This window comes from Petaurus breviceps, unplaced genomic scaffold, assembly GCF_028583685.1.
Source record: "Petaurus breviceps papuanus isolate PSGF00001 unplaced genomic scaffold, PetGlider_PUasm1.0 226, whole genome shotgun sequence".
In the NCBI taxonomy this organism is placed as follows: Eukaryota; Metazoa; Chordata; class Mammalia; order Diprotodontia; family Petauridae; genus Petaurus; species Petaurus breviceps.
In genome coordinates, this window is record NW_027185890.1 from 1,958,501 (window position 1) to 1,977,854 (window position 19,354).

At 38.7% G+C, this 19,354-nt stretch overlaps 1 protein-coding gene across 2 annotated transcripts in view; it reads right to left on the minus strand.

Moving 5' to 3' along the window:
- The window catches only part of ITGA1 (integrin subunit alpha 1), a 201,513-nt gene that overhangs the window by 122,476 nt on the left and 59,683 nt on the right, over window positions 1-19,354 (minus strand). For both annotated transcript variants that reach the window (XM_069095297.1, XM_069095296.1), the window contains exon 2: window positions 13,669-13,789. In XM_069095297.1, coding sequence (XP_068951398.1) covers window positions 13,669-13,789 — 121 coding nt within the window. The remainder of the gene's footprint in view (window positions 1-13,668; window positions 13,790-19,354) is intronic.

Below are 19,354 nucleotides of genomic sequence, written 5' to 3' on the forward strand. Positions count from 1 at the left end.
TTGTTATAGTCGCATACTTATCTTCTAATATATTTTTTTCTTTCTTCTAATTTAATGTTTGCCTTGACCTTTTCACTAATGGATTGATCCAACTGTATATGAAGAACCAATTCAGAAATGACTTCTTTATTATTCCTTGTCTATTAAAATATAATCAAGTTCTCTTTTTAATTTTTGAGGATCACCATTCCAGCACTATTAGACTTTTTCTTAAGAATATATTTGTGTTGTACAGGAATACACTTTCTGCAGATCTTTAATTTCTTGTTCCTGAACCAGATTTTCATGTGTTGTTTTCATTGTTCTCCCATTCCCACTTTCACGTGGAAGTCACCAAGGATTGGACATGTTTTAGAGTATCTCGCCAAATCCTTCATAGAATTTCTTTACTTCAAATACTGTAATAGATTTTTCAAAGAAAGACTATAATGACCTTCATGCTATTCCTTTGGCGGCCAACTTCTTGTGGGATGGCCTCTCTGTACTTAGCTCTTGTACTAAGAGTCTGTCACCAGTCTTTAATCAAACCCTTTCTAACATAAAACCTGCCAGAATTTAAGCTTTCCCGCTATAGCTTTTGATAATTCAAGGTCAGCATACAACTGAAGTAAGATTTTTGTGGTGGAAAATCTCTAGTTTGGTAAAAAAAAAAATTCTGAGTTAAGTATAGGATGTGAAAGAGAGGATTTAATAGCAGTTCAAATGAAAAAGCTTTGGAAAGTTTATTTCACCACAAGTTCGATATGGGTAAGTAGTGTGGTATGGTTACAAAAAATGGTAGTACCATTCTAGAAAGTGCATATGTGTATGTGTGTGTGTGTGTATATATATACGTATATATACACACATATACACACACATGCACACATGCACATACACTTGCAGTCTGGCAGTCTGATGAAGTCCATGAGACCCTTCTCTGAATGTTTTTAAATAATTGAAAGAAATTTTAAATTTTAGTTAGTAAAAATAAAGATGTGATTTTTTTCCCCATCCCAGTACTCAGACCCTTTGAAAGTTATCCATGGACTCTTTCCAGATTAAGAATCCCTGATTTAAATTTCTAGGAGGGAAATGTGCTATAGAGGAATGAACAGGGGCTATGCAGTCAGAGAATTTGGTAGTTCAGTCACTTAATAGCTGTGTGACTGTGGTTTGATCTGCAAGGTTTGGGCTGCAGAGCTCTAAATGCAGAACCTTTTAGGATTTCCTTAGAATGCAGTTGGACTAGATAATCTCTAAAGACTATTCTAGTTCTAAACACTCTAATTTAATGGGATACTAGGGCTCAGCTAGCATGACCTCATAGGGTCCCTGGAGAATTTGGTACATTCATGGAGAAATAAATACAAAATAATCTGAGGAGGGAGTGAGCTCTATCAATCAGGGGGATTTGAAAAAGCAAAGTATAAATGGAGAGGGTGTTGTAAGAGGTAGATAGAGGGCAACCCGTACAAAGGCCTGGAGGTGGGAGATAGAATGTTACATATTGGGGTAGTTTCTTAGAACCTAGGCTATGTGAGAAATTATGTGAAATAAGTCCAGAAAGACAGGTTGGAACCACACATGGAAGGTCTTTAAATACTAGACTGAGAACTTTGTATTTTATGCTAGAGGATATGGGGAGACAGTAAAGCTTCTTGAGAGGAATGGCTTGGTTTACACCCATGTTTTAGGATGTAGGAGTTTTGTTTTGAACTCCAAGAACAGAAAGAAAATAATTCCATTGGAAACCTTGCCTTGGAGAGTTAATAATGAGTATAAATAGAAAGACCAACATGTAGACCTAATTTCATACATGCCAACTTCTATTGGAATGATGGAGTACTGAAGTTATATGAAGAAATTAACAAAAATCGTCCAAAGGAAGGCAATATTCAATTCCATTTTTAGTTCCACAAGTATTTATTAATCAATCATTGGTTCACTAATTGATTAAATATCCACTATGTGCTGGATGCTTGGAGTAGAAAGAAAAAAAAATGAACAGATGTTCCCTCAAGGAGCTTGCATTCCACTTGAGAAATACAGCACTTATACATATAAATACATGAAAGGTAAGTTGAGGAGGAGCACTGACAGCTAGAGGAATAAAGGATTCCCATGGGGGAAGGGGGAGGGGAGGGCACACAAGCTAAACCCTGAAGGAAGCTAAAGGATTCTAGGAGATGAGATGAGGAGTGAGCTCATGCCAGACATGCCAGATAGTGCGTGCAAAGGCTCAAAGGCAGGAGGTGGATCGTCAGATTTGGGTACCAGAAAGTAAACTAAAGTTTAGCTAAAACATTTTAGGTGTGAAGGGGACTGATATGAAATAAAACTTGAAAGCAGGCAAGATCCATACTATCATGACCATGAAATGCCAATTGAGGGGTACCTAACCCTAGTACTTAACGATTTTAATATGAAGGTGAGCATAGAGGAGGAAGGTGAAAAAATACAGGTAGTTCCCATTTTATGTAAATTTCCATTACACAAATTTGACTTTATGTAAAGAATTCTGAAAGAAATCTGCATTCCCCAAAAAACTTATGTTAACTTTACAATACAGTAAGGTGCTTTCTGTCTCTATTCCTGCCCATCCTACCAATATAAAAAAACCCTAAATCTTCCCCCTCACACAAAAAAGCCCCTCCAAATTAAAACAGAACAGAAGAATGAATAAGTGGAGAGACCTTCATAGCCACCAGACTGGGGGCTTGGCTTGAGGCCTTTGGTACTGAGAGAAAAAACCTTTGCCCCACTCTCTCTTCCCTTACCATTTCCCCCTTCTGACTCTTACACATCCTTGAGTGATATGTTGGCCCCTTCCTCCATGACATGTGCCCCCCTTCATGTCTCCCTCCCTCCCTTTCCCACATCATGAGCAAATTCATATTATGTAAAAATCTCTTTACATAGATACCTGCAGAATAGTCCACTTATGTAAAGCTAGAACTGTCTGTATTTGTAAATATGATTTAAGATTAAGAATGTCTTGCTAGTAATTAACCATCCTGAAGTGGAATGAACCATGTTGGAAACTGGTAGGTTTCCCACACTGGAGATCTTTAAGCAGAGGCTGGGCTGCCAGAGGCCAGATTTGGGTACAGGTATAGGATCACAGGTTTTGAGATGCAAGGTCATCTAGTCCAATCCCACATTTTGCATCTGAGGCTCAGAGAATGTAAGTGATTTACCCAAAATCACATAGTTTGAAAGTGGAAAAGACCAGGAATGGGATCCAAGTTTCTGATTCAAAATCTGTTACTCTTTCCAACAAAATATACTGTGTAAATTGGAGAAGATGATTGCTGAAATCCCTCCTAATACTATGATTGGGACTCTTTAGTGTCCTATGCTTTGGCTAACCACCCGGCATCAATGATAGTATTGTGAGCTCCTTGAAATCTAGAGCTGTTTCATTTTCATCTTTATAGCCCAGCTAATATTGTGTCTCACACAGAGTAAATGCTTAGTAAATGTTTGATGACCTGATCTGACTTGTTTAAAGATCTGTTTATTGCAGCTTTGTTTATTTGGTAGCTTTCTCTGGCATGGTGTTCCACACTTGTATTCTTTAATATTTTCTAATTTACCCTCTATTTTTTCTGCTTTTGAATCTGTAGGTAAAGTCAAACTCACCACCCAGGTGCCAAACCTCCTGTATTATGACACATAAATGCATCAGTATCAACCAGTAACCTTTTAGAAGCGACATGAATACAGCAGCCCCACAAACTGCAGGACCCTGAAAAATGCCAGGAGAGGGGATGTGGGTAAAAATGAAAGAAGTCAAAGAAATGACAATTTGCCAAAGGAGGAAATTAGACTTCAAAGAGAACATCAAAAACAACACAAAATAAACATCATATTAAAATTTGAAAAAGAAGATTTGACCCAGATTAAAAAAAATCTTCCCCCTTGTCGTAATAGTTTGTCTTTTTTTAAGTACACAAACCCAGTTACTTTACAATGACTGAAAACTGAAGGGAAGTTAGACCAGCTGCTTAAATACATCATTCTTTTTTTCTCTATAACTCTACAGAAGAATGAATTCCTCTAGAGTTGCGTAGTCAAGCCAAGTCAGTATTTATTAAGTATCTACTATATGCCGGCTTGGGCAGTTTGGCAGTGCATTAGATAGATAGAGCATCAGGCCTATAGTCAGGAAGACATAAGTTCAGATCTGACCTCAGACACTAATTAGCTGTGTAACCCTGGGTCCTCATCTGTAAACTCTGAGTTGCAAAATTAACAACACATACACCCTGTATGGGGCAGTTAGATGGCACACAGGGGGTCTGTAGTTAGGAAGACGAATTCAAATCTAGCCTCAGACTCTTACTAGCTATGTGACCCTGGGCAAGTCACTTAACCCTATTTGCCTCACTTCCTCATTGGTAAAATAAGCTGGAGAAGGCAATGGAAAACCACTCCAGTATTTTTGCCAACAAAATCCCAAACAGGGTCATGAAGAGTCAGATACAGCTGAAACAACTCAATAACAGCAACATATGCCAGGCACTAAGTGTCGATGATGCAGAGAAAGACAAAAAGAAGACCCTGCCCTCAAAGAGTTCACAGTCTAAGAGGTGAGACAATATGCAAATAACTATGTGCAAATAAGATATATGCAAGATAAATTGGGGGCAATCTCAGAGGGAAGACCATAAGATTACAAAGGCCAGGGCGAAAGTCTTCATGCTGAAGGTGGGAATTCACAGGGTAAGAACTTAATCCAGTTATCTAAACAGACAATAAAAATTGACTCAGAATATACAGGGATTTAATCATTATAAACAACTCAACTTTTCCCAGTTTTTGTTAGCACAAACACCTGCTTATTTATAGCTTTACAAATAACCTCGCTAGCTACAACATGAAAGAAAACAGCTGCTGGCTCTCCCTCCTGTCCCCACGTACCGCCATGCTGATACTTTGGTCCTCTCTCCTTGTTCATAAAGATCTGGCTTTGGTTGCTCCTTGAGGGATAAGAGAAGAGTACAGGAAGAGAGGAAATCTTTCAGTCAAGAAGGAGGTACCATGGACAAGTCCAGGAACCAGAGGGAACAACGTAAGATGGTGAGCTCGGCCTCCATTCTGACCTTTCTCTTGAAGCCATTCTCCTTAGTGATGAACTAGGTACAGGGAGAGGCAGATGAAAATGTCTTTCCAGGGACAGGACTTGTAAATCAATCGACAAACATTTATTAGGTGCGTAGTATGTGCCAGGAGCTGGGCCTGGTGCTGGGGACACAAAACCAAAAATGAATCAGCCCCTGCTTTCAAGGGAGGAAAATCACTGGCAGCAGGAGCATCTGCCTTCTCACAAGACAATATCCTTGGCCCATCAAGAAGAAGATAAAGAATTCCTTAGTTCTTCATCTAGTGATTTTGCTTGGATACTAAGTTAAGCACTGATTATATTGCTGTAATTGTTTAATTTTATTTTTTTCAATGAACAAAAAATTTATTTTCTTTCCCATCCACCCATCAAAAACAGACAAGGGGAAAAAACCCTGTTATTTTTTTTCTTTTTGGAGGAGGGAGGGCAGGGCAATTGGGGTTAAGTGACTTGCCCAAGGTCACAAGGCTAGTAAGGGTTAAGTGTCTGAGGTCATATTTGAACATATGTCCTCCTGACTCCAGGGCCAGTGCTCTATTCACTGCGCCACCTAGCTGCCCCCTTTTAAAAGCTTTTTAAGCAGAAAATGTTGGATGAGCCACCATTTAAAAAAGGGGAAAAAAAAAACACCTTTTAATGAATATTCAGAGTCAGGCAAAACAAATTCCTGCATTGGCTATGTAAAAAAAAAAAAAGTCCTATGCTATGCACTTGAGACCTTAAGGCTTTTGAGATTTCTGTTTTCACAGTATTGTTGACATATGATTTTTTTCCTTTATATTTTGCTCTTTTCATTCTGCATCAGTTCCTATAAGTGTTAAGCTTCCCCAAAACTATCCCTTTCCTCATTTTGCATGGCACATATATAAGCAGGAAAATATTGTTGCACTTTCCTTTCTAATCCATTTTGTTTTCCTCTTTGGTTGTATAGGTGAGTTTGTAGTATTCTCAGTCCCAGTTAGGTTAGATAATTGTGTATTTGCCTTCATCCTAATTTCATACTTTCTTCACAGGAACTTTATTAAACATATTTTTATTGTATTGTGATGAGTAAATGATATGTTTAGTATTTTTTTCTTTTCTACATTTTTGGTGAAGTCTTTATGCCCCAATACTTGGTGAATTCTTCCAAAGTTGCTGTATTCAGTGTGGAAGTACACAAGTTCCTTATTGTTATTTTTAATGCTGTTCAGTCATTTCAATTGTGTCTGAACCCTTTGGAGTTTTCTTGGAAAAGATACTGGAGTTGAATGCAAATTCGTTCTCCAGTGGATCCATTTTGTCAGACAACCAGAGGTTAAGTACCTTGCACAGGATCACAGCTAAGACATATCTGAGGCTAGATTTGAACTCAGATCTTCCTGACTGCATGACAAGTGCTCTATCCACTGAGCCACCAGCTTCCTCCAAGTTCCTTATTATTCTCATTCAATTAATACCAAAGATCTATCTTTTCTAATTTTTCTAAAATTCTATTCAAATATCTAATTTATTTCTTGTCTATATCTATCTAGATCTATAAGGGGTGGACTGAGTCCCCCATCCACACTCCCATTATAGTTTTACTCTTTCTTCCTCCAAATACATTAGCTTTTCCTTTAATTATTTAGATACTATGCTATATTGTATATACATATTAAGTACTGATATTTATGGTGCTATGTACCTTTAAGCATAATGTAATTTTCCTGCTTATCTCTCTTCTTAATCACATCTGTATTTACTCTAGTCTTCTCTAAAATCAAGAGTGCCACCTCTGCTTTTTTGAGTTTAGTCAAAGCTCAATAGATGTTGCTTTAGCCTCTCACTTTAATTATGTATAAATTTTTATGTTTCAAATGTGTTTATTGTAAACAACCTATTGTTGGATTCTTTTTCTGACCAGTACGAAACTCATAGTAAGTACTGAATAAATGCTTGTTCTTTTGACTTACTTATGGGTCAGTTCATCCCATTCACATTCAGGATTATGATTGTTAATTGTGCATTTCCTAGTGTGGAGAGCAAAACCAGCAGGGTGAGTGGGAGGCTTTCCAGGGCCAGATCCATTCTGATGAATTAGGTTAGTTTCTAGCAATATATGGATTAGAAGTTAAATAAGCATATGATGCTTAATTTGAGAGGCCTTCCAAAGTCTCTTGTTGTTCGGTCCTGTCCAACTCTTCATAACTCCATAGACAATATACCAATGCTATCTATGGGGTTTTCTTGGCAAAGATACTGGAGTGGTTTACCATTTCCTTTTCCAGTGGATTAAAAGCAAACTGAGGTTAAAAGACTTGCCCAAGGTTACACAGAGAGGAAGTGTCTGAGGCCAGATTTGACCTCAGGTCTTTTGGACTCCTGCCCCAGCCCTCTTTCCACTGAGTCCCCAGCTACCTATGTTTCCCTAGTGTCCAAAAGTTCCTATATTATAACTCTAACCTGTGAGTTAAATAACTTCCTTGAGAAATCCACCATAAAAATGTACACAGGTTCCTTCAGATTATTCAGGAAAAGAGAGAGCATGAATTACCATTGATAAATTTACCAGATCAATTAGTATTTCTTTAGTGTAAAACAGGATTTTCTGAGGATAGGATATAGGACCACTGGGTTTTGAGTTGGGAAAGTCTTAGGGCATAGGACACTGCTTGAAATTGACAGGCCCAACCTAGGCTGAAGGGGGAGGTCCTGTGGTCAGCCATAAAAACATTGTGTTATCTATAGAGAGAAGGAGGAAAGCCCAAGACAAGCTTCACTAACCTTCAAAGTTTTCCCTAGGGTCAGCCCTGCTAGTAATTACCCCTAGATTCAAAGGATATGGATGATGTAGAGCATGTTATATCTTCCCTTTAAATAAAAGCTTAAATTTATTTTTTCAAAATCTTCCTGAGCCCCATAATGAGCGTTCTGAGTTCTTTAGCTCACAGTAAACACAATGAAGAATGGCTAACTTTAATCAAAAGTGGAATGTATTGTGCTACTGAAAAACTATGTAATTTTGGAGTTAGAGATTCTATATAAAGGAAACCACACGGTTGAAGTGCAGGGAAACTATCTAGCTGAGTGCTCCCTTTCTAATCACTTTCAATTTTTTTTCAAAATGATAGGGACAAGTGGCTCTCTCAACCTTATGGACTGTTACATGTTTTTTAAGTTCATCTCTTTTAGGCAAACCACAGTGGTTTTAGCAGAAGAAATACACGCTCAAAATTGTATAATTAGCTATTGGTATGTTAGAAAGTGTGAGGTCCCTTGAAGATTCAGAGAGAACTCAATGGGGACTCAAAAGTTCTAGGTTTGTATCTTTGCTCTGTCCCTACCTAATTGTGTGACCTTAGGTAAGTCACTGAGGCTTTGGTTTCCTCAATTGTAGAAATGAGGGGGACAGAGTAAATGGCCCCTGAGGTCATTCAGAGAGGCATCAGAGGGATTTAGATTTAGATAGTGCCCACATCATACAAGATCATAGATTTGGACCTAAACCTCTGGGGTCATCTAATGAGGTTAAACAGCTTGCTCAAAGTTATAGTATTAGTTAGAGGCAGAGCCCAGGCACAGACTAGGTCACCTGACCTCTGGATAGATCAGGGTAATTTTTACAGAAGAGGAAACTGAGGTACAGAAAGAGTGACTAGTCCAAATAAGAGGCAGAGCCAGGATTAGAACCCAGGGACTTTGGCTCCTTACCCAACACTCCTACTGCAGCGTGATGAAAGGTAGCCAATATCACTTGTTGACAAACTTCTAAAATTAATACTGTGGCTGTTTAACATTAATTGAGGAAGTAAGTACTTAGCACTCCGCCAAACAGAACCCTGAAAAAAAGCTTCCCAGAAAACAAATGTTTCTTCGGGTCATTTTGCTTCTTTTCTAGTTTTATAAATATTTACAGCATATTCAGAAAAATGTTTCTGCATTTTGTTTTTTGTTACAAGTCTAAATAATATATGCCACTACCTTGCATGCACCCTGGCTGGAAATTGAGATGGGAGAGGGGAGCTTTTTTTTCAGTTACCTATAACAGAGGTGTCAAACGCACAACACTTCTGAGTGTGGCCTGAACTAGATTAAAATATAATTGGGAAATATTTAAGAAAATAAATGAAAATATAATAAAATTCAGCAATGATTGTTTTGTTTTTTTAACTCAGGCCAAAACCTTTGGAGTCATAACAGATTAAGGTCACAGATTCAGAGGTAGAACTTGTTAAGGATAGTTAGAGATCAATTAGTTCTGTTTACTTAGCTTACAAATGAGACAACCAATGAATGCCCTATTTCAGGGACCCAAGGTCATTAAGTGGTAGAGCCAGGATTCAAATCTTGGTCCTCTGAATCCAGCTCCAGCACCCTTAGCAACATTCCATGAATGTTGGACCTTTTCTGCACAGACCCCTTCTCTCACAGTGGTACTGAAAAGAGGGGTTAGTGGGGCAGCTAGGTGGTGCAGTGAATAGAGTACCGGCCCTGGAGTCAGGAGAACCTGGGTTCGGATGTAGCCTCAGACACTTGACACACTTACTAGCCATGTGACCTTGGGCAAGTCACTTAACCCCAATTGCCCTCCAAAAAGCAAAACAAAACAAAACAAAAATGAAAAGAGGGGTTAGTGTGCTCCTAGATCTCTCATCCAGAAGACTGTAAACCCCAATATGGGTGAAGAAGTATCTAAGATTCCAAAAAGACAGAGGAAGGGGAGCAAGTTCCAATGATACTATTGTGGTGGAGAAGAACGTCGGAGCCCAGGGCTTTTAGAGGCACAATGAGACAATCTTGGATGAGGATAGGCAAATAGGTCCCTAGATATAGATATCTCCATTCCTAATGATAATCACCAACATTTATATAGTAATTTAACTTCAGTGGTTCCCAATCACTTCCAGAAACAAATATAAAATCTTCTGTTTGGTGTTCAAAGTAAAAAACAAAAACACAACTTTCCAGCATTCTAACACCTTGCTCTCCACCATGTACTCTGTGATCCAGTGACATTCGCCTCTTTGCTCTTCTTAGAACAAGATACTCCATCTCTGAACTCTGGGAATTTTCACTGGCTGCCTTCTATGCCTGGAATGCTCTTCCTCCTCATTTCCATCTCTTGGCTTTCTTCAAGTCCCAGTTAAAAGCCCATCTTCTCCAGGAAACCCTTTACAATTCTTCTTAATTCTGGTGTTTTCTTTCTGTTGATTATTTCCATTTTATTTTGTATATAACTTGTTTGTGCATAGTTGTTTTCATCTTGTCTCCCCCATTAGATTGTGAGGTCCTGGAGGACAGGGACTCTCTTTCTGCTTTCTTTGTATCCCCAGTGCTTAGCACAGTTCCTAGAACATAGTAGGCACTTAATAAACTCTTATTTTTTTTTAAAAGCAATTGGGGTTAAGTAACTTGCTCAAGGTTACACAGCCAGTTACTTCTGGGTGTGGTGCTAAGTATCTGAGCCTGAATTTAATCCCCAGGTCATCCTGACACTGGAGCCGGTGCTCTTACTCACTGAGCCACCTGGCTGCCCCTTAATAAACTCTTATTAACTGACTGCTTTAAGTTTTGCCAAACATTATATATCTATTTTAAATTTTTAGGCTCATTTCTATTACCATATTATTATAGATCATATTATAGATAAATATATAATATATTTTGGCATATAAAGATACATGTCTATACATAGTATATGGATAAATATTTTCTAGGTAATAATAATTATTAAATATTGATTATATCTCTATAGCTATTATCATATCTATTATGTTGATCCCTATAACAATCTTGGGAAGTACGTGCTCATATTATCCTCATTATACACATTAGGAAACTGAGTCTGAAAGAGTTTAAGTGCCTTGTCCAGGTTCACACAGCCAATCAATATCTTAGGCAAGATTTGAACTTTGGTCTTCTTAGTTCTAAGCCCAGGACTCTACCAACTTCCACAGCAGGAAAGCTGATTTTAGTGAGGTAACTGCAGTCTAGGGCACATCTTGGAGTGAAAGCCAAGCACAGGCAGAAGCTGAGCTCTAGGAAAGCTAGTGGGATTGGAGAAGTGGCAGGAACAAGAAAGTTCCACAGGGAACAGAATGACTCCTCTCTTCCGGAGGGGCTGCTGGATTGTCTGTTTATACCAGTGTTGGGAGGCCCCTCCTCCCTTCTGACAAACTGCAGTTGTGTTCTGCTCAATTTTCTCTGACAACTTCACCTTTTACATCCCAGCTATGATCAATTCCTGTCAATTCTTCCAGATTTCTCTTGAGTTTTCCTCTTCTTATCCATAACCTATTTACCTGGTGTCAACTTCTTGAATTTCAGGCATAATTCAATTCAAGAGATAGTTATTAACTATTATTATTATTGGTCAGATGATGTGCCAAGAGTCGTTGTAGACAGAAGGAAAAAATAAGATACTGGGGTCTAACAACTTAAAAAGTGGTGTCAAAAGTTAAAAGAAAGGGGGAGAATTGAGGAAATTTAAATTATATACACACTATGGATTCTGTGACATAACTTTAGGAAGCCATTGTCCATCTTAGCCCCTGACTCTCTGGGTCTATCCCTCCCAGGTCCCCTTCTCTGGCCATTACTGCCTTTGATGCCCTAGGTCTCCTCCTATGAGAATATAAGCTTCCCAAGCACAAAAATTGTATTTGTATTCCCCAAAGCCTAGTATAGTACCCAGCACATAGTGGGTATTTAAAAGCTTTTTCATTCATTAATCATGCATGCATTCATTCAAGAAAACATTAGGAAAAATGCATGACCTTCATCAATATTTGGGACATATGTATGCTATATCGTGGCATTTGGAGTGGGTGCAGATGCAAAAATGTCTTCCACATTTAGAACTCTGGTTCTCAAGCTCTTTGTATGCTGTGACAACCTGTCACTTACTATATTAATCAAGGTTAAAGTTCACAGTGCAATAGAGAAGCACTTGGTGGCTCTTCTCTATGAGAGGATAATGGCAGATTAACGGAACTCTTTTATGCAAATAGATGTTACTGCCTCTGCTGTTTTATTAGTGCCATTACCTGAGGAAAAGGTACACTTAGTTTGAGTATTCAAACTGAAGTATAGTTCAATAAAACTCCTGCCTTTATCTCTACAAAACCCCATGCTTTGTATTAACTATATTGAATACGAATCAATGGAGTACTTACACATCCATAAAAATTTTATACCCAGTATATGTTATTTATTCAAAAAGTCAAGAAACCACTGGAGAAACACACACACTCACATGCACACACACACACACACACTCATAATAAATTCTAACAGGGCCAGGTTCTCATTCCTAGTGTTGTCTTTCTAAATTAGGAAACATTTAGAAGCCAAACCTGAGATGAACAAAGTATTCCTTGGGTGGTTGAAGGGTAATTATAGAAAGTATGTTAACACTTTTGATAGGCAGCAGGCAGGGCTAGTGGACTAAAATGGAAGTCAGGGAGACCAAGGTTTAAGTTCAAGGTTTAAGAGGCTGTGTGACCCTGGGCAAGTAACTTAATCTCCCAATACAGAGGGCAAATCTTTAAGACTATACATCTTAGAGATTCATTGGTAGAAAGTTTTCTCAGTGAGAGTTCCTGTGACCAGTGAAATCAGAGATCCAGTCTAAAAATGAGCTATTTTAAAGAATGATTTCATGTGGCTCCTCACTTTCTCATTCAAATTAAAAAGTGAGAACTATAGACCTCTTGAGGTCAATTCGCCTAATTTTTTCAATAACTTTAGCACCAGGTTTAGGGGCTTCTTCTCCCTTGGCAACTCTGGTCATCTTCAATGACTTTAGTGACCATCTGACACCCCTCCCCAACACACATACAGAGTTCCTTCTTCTAATTCTTCAACACCACTGACCTCCTTCTGACACCTACGTTAGCTATACACCAACACTTTTAACTTCACTATCTTTCAAGATTATACCATGGTCAAGGTCTGAAACTTGACAATTTGACTCTGACCACAACCTCTGTTATTTCACCTTACTTATCTTCTCATTCACACTAAACTACTCTGTACCCTTGCCATGACTTTAGCCAATTTATAGAAGGCAGAATGCTATAGTGCAGTAATAGTCAAAGTTGGAGCATATTCTAATCCCAAGGAGACCAGGGCCTGACTTTAAGAGGAGATTCACATATGCACTAATCACACTGCCAGAAAAAATTTAGACAGCTTTGTCAAATATGTTGTAGAGAGACTATTTTAATTAACTCTGTATCTCTTCTTCATACCATTTCACACAGCACAGCAGGAACTTAATAAGTGTTTGTTAAATGTTGAACTCTCCCCACAGCAGCTTAATTGCTAAACTGTTTTAGTCAGGGGCCTTTGAGGTGAAGCCAGGCTACAACAGAAATCACTGACCACATCCTTTAAGGCCTACTGCCAGGGAACTAAAAGAAAAAAACCTTTAAATCTATCTCTCTACAACAGAATTTATTAGAAAGTATGTTCTACTCAGAAATGGTTCATTCTAAAACAGTGCAATTTAAAAGCAGGAAACTGTACAATTCCAGTGAATGATTTTTTTTAATGAATAAATAAATACAAAAACACAAAACAACAGCCCACAAGCTTACCATTTGCCTTCTTCATTTTCATATTGCTGAACTGTGTATCCAAACATGTCCTCCAGTGGGCCACTGAACGTCATTGCATTCTTCACATCCACGTTGAAGGATACACAGAAGTCGAAGAACACTTTGAGAAGAAAAATGAAAGGTTCAGTGACAAAATGAGCAATGTATTCCCCTCATGTTCTGAATTAAAGATAGTGTTCTTGTGATTGCAATTGAAAATATTGCTTTTGTTAGAAAGGGCAATTTTGACACTTAAAATCTGAGAACTCCAAGAAAGGCAATCCACATGAACTTGGCTTTGCCTCCCTTTTATATTCAAAGTCAATGCAAAGTCTTTTCCTGAATACAAATGAAGGATTCATATTCTAATTAGAAGCCATAGTAACTTGGCATCTATACCATTCCCATATATAGAGATTTAAAAATATATGAAAACTAGCTGGTGGAAGCTAATATGACCCCAAGACTGAAACAATGGTAGGAGATTAATTTTGCACTGGGGACTCCTCCAACAAATTGTGGCCACAGATGGAATGGAAACATCCAGCTTTTGCCATCTCGAGTACATCATATGTGAGAATATTGTCTCCCAAAGTTTCCGGCAGAAGAGAGAGCTTTCCATCTGCTCTTCTTGTAGGAGAAGGCTGCAACTTGCTTCCAGTCTTGTGGGAACTAATGGAGACTTCTTCATTCACGTCTAACCATCAGCTTTCTAGATGAAAGAATCAGACTACGAAGCTAGTGCTTTGGCAATTAGTAAAGATGAATAAAAATCGTGAGCTATCTTAGGGTTCATGACAAAGAAATCCTAGGTATGTCTCATAATGAGTGAGGGACTTTTGATTCCAGAGTAATTCCTGAGATTGGCATTGTATCCAAATAGAAACAGCCTGATATTGACTTTCCACTCAATGTTATATGCCATAATAGCAACATTTAAAAATTATCTTTTTTTAAAGTGACTATTGCATTTTGCTTCCTCAAAAAGTACTGATTAAGGAATTGGAAAGTTATATATTTTCAGAGGTTTTTATCCTCAGCATTTAGCACAGTGCGTTGTGTACAGTAAATACTTAATAGATGTGGCATTGCATTGTGCCTCTGACCCTTGAATGGTGCCCCCCCTTTACTCCTCCACCCCACCTTATCCCAACCAGTCTATGGGTAAACCAACCCTGACAGTTTCTTTTTCCAGTTCTTAAAGATGTCTAAGGAAAAGGTTTAAAAGTCTGGCTAATGCATACAGTTTGTAACCTCTGCAGTCTACAAGTTCCTTAAATGGAACCTTAAGCCAGATTATTGTAATTAATTATTATAAAAAGAAATGAACATTTATTAAATGTTTGTGCAAGATTTTACATAATACAGAGATGTTGCTAACTAGAAAAAGGAAAGAACACATATACGCTTAGCCATCCATATCCTTCACAAGGCTTGACCTGATTAAGCCCAGTTAGAGCATCCCTATCCTCTGCCCTCCTTGTTTCATATTAAAGTTATTTTCACATTTCTTTTTCATCTCCTAGACTACCAAGGTCAAGGTCTCCCACTGCATCAGGGGCCATTTCCAGTCGTCCTGATCTATATCTTGCCCCTGGACCCAGATGGCTCTGGAGGAGAGAATGAGGCTGGTGTGTTTGCACAGCCCTGCTTCACTGAAATCCAATGCACTTGCAAGTCATGACATCACCTTCCTGATGTCATTGGGCCTCTTCAAGAATGAAGGACAAACAACAATCAGAAAATATTAACTGAATGAATGAATGAATGAACACACACAGAAGGAAGTGTCAACTGCAGATAAAGCATCACCACCTAGTTCTGCCTAGCCAGGGAATGCCGTACAGAGTTGGTGAGCTTAGAGTTAGGTTTTAAGGGAAAGAAGGAACATGCATTTGGCAGGTGAGAAAAAAATGCTCTTCCAAGTATTTGGGAGTGTCTCTGTAAATACAAAGCAGAGGAAGGAAGAATTGTGTTTGGCAGACCATCAGGAGTTTTGTCTGGTGGGAGGTGAGGGTCCAGATCAAGCGGTCGGGTAGTGTAGACCCATGGAAGGATTTCCTGTGCAGTCCTCAAAAGAGATGGAGAACAGCTGCTTACCATCTTCTGTATTATAAGCCTTCCTATATTGTAAGACAGTTTAAAGACACTCCTCTTTCTCTCTTCTCCAAACTAAATAGGAACTGTTCCTTCACGCTTTCCTGAGAGGTTCCAGTTCCCTTTGATCATTTTTAAAATTGTCGTCATCTACTCCCTCCCACACTGTTCTTAAGAGGTGAAGTCCCCAAATGGGCACGAGGCTGGGGTGGAGCTGAAGCAGTGCTATGTGTGCGCAGAAGGGAAATTCATGGGCAGGACCAGTCCTGGACGAATTATGGGACTGTAGAATCACAGATTTAGAGTTTCAAGGGACCTTGGGGGTTATCTCCTTCAACCCCATCATTTTACAGATGAGGACAGTGAAACCCAGAAGGAGGACTTACTTAAGGTCACACAAGTAATGAGAGGGAGATCTAGGATTCGAATCCAGATCCTTTAACCACAAATCCTACGTTAATTCCACTTTTCCCCTGCTTGCATCTCAACTTCAACATTTCTGAAACAGAACTCCTCATCTTCCCTTCTATATCTGCCTCTTCTTACCACTTCCCTATTTCCGTTAAGGGTACCGCACCATTATTCTAGTCAGTTGGTTTTGCAACCTAGGAATCATCCTTGATATTTCATTCTCTCTCACTCCCTACATCCAATCAGTCGCCAAATCTTGTTTATTCTAAATACTAAACATTCTCCCCATTTGTCCCCTTGTGTCTATTTATCCACAACTACCCTAGTGCAGAGACTAACACTTCTCATATTGTTCTGTCATTTCTTTGTGACCCCATTTAGAGTTTTCTTGGTAAAAATATGGGAGTGGTTTGTCATTTCCTTCTGCAGCTCATTTGCAGATAGGGAAACTGAGGCAAACTGGGGTAAGTGACTTGCCCAGGGTCACACAGGTAGTACATGTCTTGAGACTGGATTTAAACTCAGGTCTTTCTGACTTTATGGCCAGCATTCCATCCAACTCATTGTCCATCTATCATATGGTAAGAACTTATAGATTAATATATGTTGTCATATTATATTGGATCTCTTGTGTTCCGGTTTTAGTTACTTCAGGAAGTGATGTCAAAATCAGGTGTATGAACACTTTGATATGTACATACATTGTGTCCATTGTTTACAGGGTCTGAAGGGAGGTTTTCCTGATTCTTAGTGGCGCTTTCCCTCTCCTTCATTTAAAGAAATCCAAGAATGTGTTTGGTGGGCCATTATCTAAAGTGAAGTTCCTCATGTCTAGGACTACACCTGTAAGCTGAAACATGATTCTGATCCATTGAGGTATTGGAAAACATGGCCATAGGAAGCACCAACTTCTGGAGCATTTATCCAGGCCAGGTGTGGACCTGAATTTACTAGGCCATGTTGTAGCAGGGTGCCATTGTCATCACCCCTGGTGTAATCAGAGCTGCAAGATTTCTCCTCCTTGCCCTTTCCAATTTATCAAGATACTTTACTTATCTTCTCACCAACCTATAATTCTGGTAATATGTATTACCTAGAGGCTCTCTTGAAAGATTAGGAGAACAAGTGGTATTCACCATAGCAGGTAGAAACTGGAAGCCTTTTTTTCTTCCAAATGGAAATTATGATACAGAAACACTGGAACATTATATTATTGGTGTCTTGGGATTGAATTAAAACCTATTTTATGGGCTATCCATATTGGATTCAGCTTTTACTGCAGATTTTCAGTTGTCTAGAAGGCTCAGGAGTATGCCTCAGTCTGGGTTATAATGTGTTGTGGCCAAGCCACATTATTTTATGGGGCTCAGGTGTTTTTAAGAAGTGAGATCTTTCTTTTTACTGCAGCTACTTTTATAGCAAGCAAGGCACAAGAGCACCTGGGACAGTGGTAGGGTTTGCAGAGTTTGGGGGTGGGAGGAAGAGAAAAATAAATGGGAATTAAGTAGGGAACAAAGATGAAGAGGAAAGAGAAAGGGGATAATTAGGATAAAGTATTAACTCTCAAGGATTTCATGCTCACTTCAAGCTAATGATTTCACAAAGAATAGGTTATGAATCGCCACTTATTTGGAGTAAGGACTAAATATTCTGAAAAAAAGGGAAATCTCCATTTATTAGAAGAGAAACATCTTACTTCTCCTGGCTGTCTCTCCTTCAAGTTCCTAGCACATTCTCAGAGCTGTGTAAGAAGAAAATCAGTAATTTTCATTATTCAGATTTCTCTTGTCAAAGATGATGCCACTTGTGAGAAAGGCATCCTGTTCTATCATCTTTCCATTCAGGAAAGTCAATTTAATAAATGCCTCCCTTTTTTAGTATCTCTACAAGACGTAGACTACAATAAGACTTTTGGGACACTCATATATACTTCATTGCAGCATGGGAAAGTACTCTCAACCTCAGCTTGCTCTGGGAATCATTAAGGTTTTGCTGTTAACACAAATCTTTCTGGAGGCTTTCCAGACATAATACACATTATCCTATTTTGTGAGACACCCACACATAGAGGAAAGTATAGAACAATAGAGATGTTTCCTCTAATGTATGATTTGGCTTGTAAAGCCCACTCATCCATCCCCACATACACATAGATACACACAGATACATACTTACACAATACATACATTTATGTGTATGTATGTGTATACACACACACACACACACACACACACACACTTGGGGGCACAGTGGATAAAGTGCTGGGCCAAGAGTCAGAAAGAATCATCTTCGTGAATTCAAATCCAACCTTAGACACTTACTAGCTGTGTGAACCTAGGCAAGTCACCTAACTCTGTCTCAGTTTTCTCATCTGCAAAATGAGCTAGAAAAGAAAATAGCAAACCACTCCAATATCTTTGCCAAGAAATCCTCAAATTTAGTGACGAAGAATCAGATACAACTGAAAACAATTGAACAAAATTATACACAAAAATATATTTAAGCGCACACAAACATATATGTATATATACAATATGCATACACACATATATGCTATCAGACTGCTAAAGTAAAGCCCCGTTTTTCCCATCCTTTAAAACAGCAATAACAACTGGTATTTTGTGAACCTTTTAAACATTTTTTTCTCTGCAAGTCTGCTCTTCTGCAGTGTTTATTTGACTTTTCGGTATCTACAGACATCTGCTCTTTTCTCATACCCTCCCACCACAAATAAGTGCCTGCTCTCACACTTCCCACAGAATATCCTTACTCCCAAATCCTCTAGTCCTTGAATTTAGTCTACACAGTATTCTCTTCCCAGCTCCCTCCTCCCCTAACATTTTCTGGATGTATGTATCACAGACATTTAAACAAAGATGGAACAACAGGGGTCCCTCACTCCACTGTGGGAATTGCTGACCTAGTATTTGTGAAAACAGCATGCAAACAGGACCGTGCTACACAGCTGCCCTGGCATAGCCTGAGAGCAGACCTCATTAGGTTATGTGAATGCTCAGTTCGGAATTCGTCATTCTTAAAGGCATAGTCAGCATTAAATTCAAATTGAGTTACCACTCTATTCAGTATTTACCAGAAAGTTAGGCAGCTGAAGTCTTTGAGTACCCAGAAGCTTTTCAAAATCCACAATATAAGATACCATCTTGACCATATTGCTTTT